Raw genomic sequence first — 7,179 nt, 5'->3', positions numbered from 1 at the left:
TCCTTCTCCTTCTCCTTCTCCTTCTCCTCCTCCTCCTCCTCCTCCTCCTCCTCCTCCTCCTCCTGATTTATTTATTTATTTATTTATTTATTTTGGAAAGACAAGATGCTTTAAGTGAAGCTGGCAAGGTGGCTCAGTGGGTAAAGTTCAATACCTAGAACTCACAGCAGAAGGGAAGGACTTCCTAAGCCATCTACATTATGTGCACTATAGCATGTACATCTGCACTTGAACAAAGCATGCACATACAATAAGTACTGCTGCTACTACTGCTGCTGCTGCTGCTGCTACTGCTGCTGCTGCTGCTGCTGCTGCTGCTACTACGACAAGTAGTAGTCATAACTTTAAAGATGTCTCAGAGACTCAACTTGTCTTTTTCCTGCCTCGCGTCTCCAGAAGCTAGCCCTTGAGAGCAAGAAGCCAGCAAGTTATGGAATACTAGCCTGCTAGGCACAGAGTCTGCATGGTGCTTCTTTGCCCAGGAGTCTCTGGCGAGCTAGTAGGCACGAGGGAGCTGCTCCGTTTCCATTTGTTGTGACACTAGTAGTGGAGCTCAGGGCTTTGGGGATGCAGGCAAGCATGCTGCCACTGAGCTGCAGCCGACCCTTCATTTCCTTACGTTACTGGCTTGGCTATAGCTTGCCGACAAGCTCTCCAAGGTTATCTGATCTGGTCCAGTTAGGACGCAGAATCCTCAGCCCAAGATCTGTGCCTAGTGATCATCAGATCTGATACCCGCACAGAATGACAAATGTTCTGAGTCCCTGAGCTTATGGTGGTCAGAATGTGGCCTCCAGCCTTCAAAAGCAGCACTTGCCCTATTTCCAACTACAGCTTTGTCCAACACTCTGTTTTTAAAATTTTTTTCCCAACTCCTATGTTTATGTTTTTTTTCTTATTACTCTTACAGTTTCCACTCCCTCCATCCCTCCATTCCTCCTGACCTCTCCTCTCCCCGAGAGCCACCCTTTCTCCATTTTTCCTCAGAAAAAGAGAGGCCTCCTAGGGATATCAACCGAACACAGCATAACAAGGTAAAATAGGACTAAGCACAAACCCTTATATCAAGGCTGGATGAGGCAACCCAGTAGGAGGATAAGGGTCCCAAGAGCAGGCAAAAGACATCCCCCCCCCCCACTGTTAGGAGTCCTACAAGAACACCAAGCTACACAATTATAACAGATATGCAGAGACCCTAGTTCAGACTCATACAGGATCTGTGAGCTCCACAAATGCTGCTTAGTTGATTCTGTGGATTCTGTGGGTTGTGTTCTCCTGGTGTCCTTGACCCTTCTGGCTCCCACAATCCTTTCTCCCTGTCTTCTTATGGGGTTCCCCTGGATCTGCCTAGTCTTTGGCTGTAATTCTTCTGTTTCTTTTATTTTCTTTTTCTTTTTTTAAGATTTATTTAGTTTTATCTATATGAGTACACTGTAACTGTACTGATGATGGTTGTGAGCCATCATGTGGTTGCTGGGATTTGAATTCAGTTGAGCCCACTCAACTCCGTATTTATTATTATATCTAAGTACACTGTAGCTGTCTTTAGACAGCACCAGAAGAGTGTGTCAGATCTCATTATCAGATGATTGTGAGCCACCATGTGGTTGCTGAGATTTGAACTCAGGAACTTCAGAAGAGCAATCAGAGCTCTTAACGGCTGAGCCATCTCTCTAGCCCCAATCCTTCTGTTTCTAATTTTACTTCTCCCCTATCTGTTCTCTCCTGCATGCTCACTAGGTGTCCTTGCTTCCTCAGAGGCTCTCCAGGTAAATCTTGCCCCAGCCTTTCCTGCCTGAGGCAAAACCTCTTCCCTTCTCCAGGACTAGGTCATCTATTAGGTCCAGATCATACTCTCCTCTGCTTTCTCCAAGACCATGGTCTTTCTTTCTCAGCTTTGTCTTCACCACCGGCACCTTTTATACCCAGCTAACTGGCCTATGTAGGCTCTCTTTAGCCTGGCCTCAGCCACGGGTCCAGAGTCTCTTCCTTTCAGTCTTCTCCATTGTCAACTAGGACATCAATCACAGGGAGGAGCGATGCTCCACAGTAAGTGTTTGCCAGCAAGACCTCTAACTGGGAAGTGAATGCCCATCTCTTGGGAAGAGTCCAAGATGATGAAAGAGTGCCGGAGAAGATGACTCAAGAGAATGAGGCGGAGTAGGGAGCCATCAGAGAGAACTCCCCGGGAAGCCTTGGGTTGAAGGAGAGGAGGAGAGTAGCAGAGTCCACTTTCTCCACACCCCTCTTCCTAGAGTAGCTTGGAGAAGGTGAAGAAAGCACATCCCTTTCCAGACCTTGAGTTTGATCCACCCTTCCTCTCTCTCTTCCCTCAGAGCCTTCTACACAGAGGACAGCCAATTTAACCGCAGAGCACTGGCTGCAATTCACCACCCCACCTGCTCGGCCTCATTGCATCCTGCCAAGGTGATGTGGGTGTGCCCTGTCTATCTGAGAAGCAAAAGAGGACCTCCCAGGCAGGGCTTGAGCACCACTGGGCTCCTTTGCTCAGAGAGTCTTGTTTTCCATACTCCTAGCACACATTTGCTGGCTCCTGCTTTTGATCCTCCTTCTGCTGGCTTCTTTCTGGGACTTTACCAGTGACCCCTTCCCTTCAGCACCTTGGCACAGCCCTGGTCTTTGGAATTCAGTTTGTGTTAGAAAACTTCCTCTGGGGCTGACTGTTCATTAGTCTTGGCTCTAAACAGAGTCACCTGTGTGCACAGATCTTGACCAATTTTGTGTAGATAGGGCTCGGTCTGTTTACTTATTCATTCAACAAATATTGGTGGAGACTTTGAATTCCCATTGTAGGTAGTAGAGGTTACAATTATGGGCAAAAAGCCACGTCTTTCTAAGAGTTTGCAGGTGTGTCTGGAATATTAAACCAATAATTTTACACGAGATACTACTAACAGTAAGTGCAAGGAAGAAAAATGGACCGGAACAATGCCATCCACGGCCTTCGGTAAAGCCCCTAAGGGACTCGACAGTGTAACAGTGATCTGAAGCACATGTAGGAATGAAGGGGACAAAAATCTTCCCAGACAGAAAGAAGAGCACGTGGGTAGGCTGAGAGAATGGCCAGCTGGCTGGAGTGCGGCGAGCAAGGGCAAAGTGAGAGGGCTGGAAGTGGTAGTGGACTGGCCAGGCTCATCCCAAGGACAGTGGGAGGGGAGCCTCAGATCAACTTGTATTTCAGAAATTACTGAGCACCGTTTAGAAATGGGTGCTCTTGTGAGGTGAAGGAGCTAGGTAGCTGGTCACAATGGCCTGAAGGGAAAGGAGGGCAGGGGCACAGTGGTGGCCCTATTCCAGTTGCTTGTCCTTGCCTTCTCCCAGTCCCTGTCTGTCCAGAGATGCCAGGCTTGTGTGGGCAATGTGTGCTCAGGCGAAGACAATCCTGTGGAAGGCCCAGTGTGGGGTGATGATTAGGTTGGCTCCAGTGCTGGCCTTTGGTAGGGAATCATAGCCAAGCTTAAGGAAGCCTCTCAAATTTTGCCAAGTCGCTATGCTGAGGGTGTGCGATTCTGTCTTTACCCAGGGAAGAGTTTAGGGCACCTGCTTTGGGCTACAGAATCCTCCTTGCCATCTTACCCTCCAGGATTTTAAGGCCACTCAGCCAGACAGGTGGGCAGGAAGACGAAGGTGGGCATTAAGTGGGGTGGGGAGCAAGTCGTGGTCCTGCCCATCTCAGACTCTGGAGACCTGAGCTCTAATCTGAGTCTGTGACCTTGGTCACATCATTTTTCCTCCCTGGGGGGCTTCGGTTCCCTCATCTGCAAACTAAAGGTGGCCAAAAAGTCCCTGCCAGCTGCGACTTCAAGTCCAGCAGGTGGGACATCCCGCCCGAGGCACGGCGCCAAGCCTGGCAGGGCGCGCGGGTGCGGGGTCGACACAGGAGAGGAGGGGGTTGCTGGAAGAAGCGGCGACTGCGCGGCAGCGCGGGGGACGCTGCACACGCTGCCGCGCCCCCAGCTCCAGGCGGGCGGCGGCGGCCCGGGGGCCACGAGGTTACGTAAGGAGCGGGCGGGAGGGACCGGCGGCTCCGCCCGAGCGCGGCCGCCCAGCCCCCGGCCGCCCAGCCCCCGCCCTCCCGCCCGCCCGCGCCTGGCGGCGGCCCCGACACCGGCAGAGCAGCCGCGCAGCCGGCGGAATGGAACGGCGCCGGGGCTGAGCCGGGCGCACTCGGGCCGCCGCATGTGCCGCGCGGGGAGCAGCTGCCGAGCGGGCGGAGAGCGAACGCCAGGGGCCCCGTCGGAGCGGCCGCACGAGCAGCGCCGGAGATGGGGTGAGTGAGCTCGCGGAGCGCCCGCGAGGGGCTACGGGCCGCCGGTCGCGTGCTGCGGCGGGAGCTCGGGGCGCCCCCGGCCTGGGCGCGGACTTTGCGCCTGGAGCCCACGGCCCTTCCCGTCTCAGCCAGCCGGGCGCGGAGACACCTGGCGGGGACCCGCACCCGGGCTGGTCTCGGCGCCTCGGCCATTCCGCGGTCTCCTTGCCCCTAGCGCGAGCAACTCCAGGGCCTGGGTTTGTGAGTGTGAAAAGCAGTTTGCCGTTCTTCACGGCTGCATTTACAGCCAGCGACATGGAAATCGAAGTTTTCCTGGAAAGGAAACACACCCAATAATAACCCTTCAGCGTAGGAATAGTGGACTTGTAGGCAGCGTTGAGATGGCTGAGAACGGCGACAATCTGTTAGGCACCTAGGTGAGGCTCCAGATGCTTGGGAGGGAAGTTGGAGCACTCAGTTGAAGTGACTAATGCTCCTGAGTATATAAAGTAATTTTAAAAGCAGGATTGATTTCTCTTCGGCGTCTCTCTGAGCAGTAGGCGCTGTGAGTCAGGAGCCACTGTGCTAATAACACGGTAACTCTTTACATCTGCTCGCCGATGTGAGCGCACACTCATGGTGTTTCAGTCTCTATGCGAGGAATGGTTTGTGTGCTTGCTCCTCCACAAGAGGAAACTGAGGCCGGTTTAGTTGGGAGACTTCTCCCAGCTTGAACAGCTGATACATTTGTAAAAGTGGAATACTCAGTGTGTGCTCACGGGCAGAAGCTAGGCCACTGCCAGACTGGCCATGAGGATGGTTAAGGACACCAGAGGTCTGTCCTCTGCTGCTGAGCCCAGTGCTCTTCAAACAGCCTTTCATGGGGCTCAGGGGCCTCTGCTGTGTAGGTGGTCTAGAGAACTAGCTTCCCTTTGGGGATGGGTGCCATGGGAAGAGTCATGATGCCCTGGTGGCCCCACCAGCCCCTATGGGGCAGTGGCTTTACTGTGCTTAGCTCCAGACAAGCCTCAGGAGTGGCTTTCTCCGTGGAGCTGGTAAGAGTTTTGGAGGGAACAGAGGCAAGCAAGGTAGAGCTCCGGGTAGGAGAGCAGATGGCTGTGGACGCCAAGATGGAACAAGGGGGACAGAGGGCCCATCGGAAGTTTGCTTAGGAATATTGATGCCTATCCAAGAGACTTGTGTTGGACGACTGGGAGGCCAGAGATAGACAGTCATCCTACCCAGAAGGCAGAGTTTTGTAACATTTTCAGCCATCTCTCAGCAGATATGAAAGAACTCATCTTTGAGCAGAAGGAATCTTTGAGACTCTCAGGTTTCATAGTTAAAAACAAAAGCTTTGGGAAGGAGTTAACACACAGTAGGTCTCAAGGTGGAAGGTAAAAGGACCTGGTGATTTTAACTCTTCCTCTGCCCCTCCCCCTCAGGTGACGCAAAACCAGTGAGCCCACTTGCAAATCAGAAACAAATACTGAAACTCTGGGGTTAAAATAGGTCTGTGGGAATGAAAACATTTACTCAAAAAACCTCAAAGAAAATTCCAGAAAATAATTTTTGTTTGTGTAAAAGCAGGGAGGAGTAGCTTGGGCATTTTGTTTAAACGCAGCACATGTCTTTCATGTCATTTTAACATCACTCAATAAATGGGTATTACTCACTTCTTGTAGCTAATGGCTGATTTGTAGCTCTTACCTGCCATTTTACCATATGTTTTCTTCTGTAGTTTATGTGACTGTACAAGCCATGGTTATAAACTGAGATGGGGCTAAAGGCTGGATAAGTAGTTTAGACGGAGGAGGTGGATGGAGGAAGCCATTTTAAAAAAAGATAGAACCACTGCCATCCTTTCTGAGCATGGGAGGGAAGCACCAACAAGAAGCAGCCTGTGGCAGACCTGGCTAGAGTTTTGTCAGACCTCCTCAGGGCTCTGCAGTGTAGACAGATGAGACAAGGGTTTAAGGAAATAAAAACCAGCTGCTTGAGTAGTTTCCTTTCTCTGGTGAGGCTCTATCCCCCTCAGGTGTCTACTGCCCTTTTCCTTCTGCGAAGTGTTCTGCATTAAGTATGTGCTATCGCCAGTGTTTGCTCCTGTTCCCTCCCCGAGGCAGCTGTTTTCAACTGGCTCCTTTCAGATGTTGCTCGCCCTTTCTGTCCATGCTCCTGTCTCCTCTTCCTTGGACCAAGTGGCAGTCACAGACCAAAGGAACCTCTCCCTCCATCTTCCTGCCCTTCCTACAGCAAGAATGTAGCTTATAGTAAGAATTTTGGTTTCTTGACAAAACACAGAAATATTGTAAGAATGTTTTCGTTTTAATCCCAGGTGTGGGATACAGGGCTCCTTCAGATTGTCCACAGCAGCTGACTGTGATTTGCCTCATGCTCTGGCAGGGGTGTGATTTTGCCAGCAGTAGATAGTCTCTGCGATTGTCTGACATTTGGCATTTTGGGGACTTTTCAGAGGGTGTAAATGCTAGAGCCCCAAGAGGGTGTGGGTTGTTGGTTGGTAGCAGGTTGTTAAGTAGTCATGTGCAAAGAAGAAACATCAAGAGGAAATTAGATATGTTGGTGGTGAAGATCAAACTTGCCCCCAAGGAACTTGATGTCCCTAACCATCAGGAAGTAGTCTAACAATAATGTTACCCCCTTTCCCCTCCATCCTTTTTTCTCTCCTATCTAGTGTTAGGAGGTTGAAAGGTGGAAAAAGAATGGAAGAAAGAAGAACCCACAAAGTAGCCAAAGTTGGATGTAGTAGCCGTCACTCTTTCCTGCCTGTTTGCTGATGGCCTGACAGCTCTCTACTGATGTAGACTCTGCCCAGACCCTTTCACCTTCTGGGAAGATTACTTTCTTACTTTCTCACCTTCCCCTCAGCATCAGGACAGAAGCACACT

General features: G+C 51.1%; 1 protein-coding gene across 2 annotated transcripts in view; it reads left to right on the top strand.

Moving 5' to 3' along the window:
- The first annotated feature begins 4,112 nt into the window (after positions 1–4,112).
- The window catches only part of Homer2 (homer scaffold protein 2), a 100,059-nt gene continuing 96,992 nt past the window's right edge, over positions 4,113–7,179 (top strand). For both annotated transcript variants that reach the window (XM_021167674.2, XM_029480084.1), the window contains exon 1: positions 4,113–4,291. In XM_021167674.2, coding sequence (XP_021023333.1) covers positions 4,287–4,291 — 5 coding nt within the window. In that variant the 5' untranslated portion in view covers positions 4,113–4,286. The remainder of the gene's footprint in view (positions 4,292–7,179) is intronic.

This window comes from Mus caroli, chromosome 7 (genome assembly GCF_900094665.2).
Source record: "Mus caroli chromosome 7, CAROLI_EIJ_v1.1, whole genome shotgun sequence".
Taxonomy (NCBI): Eukaryota; Metazoa; Chordata; class Mammalia; order Rodentia; family Muridae; genus Mus; species Mus caroli.
This window is presented reverse-complemented; position numbering and strand designations above follow the sequence as displayed.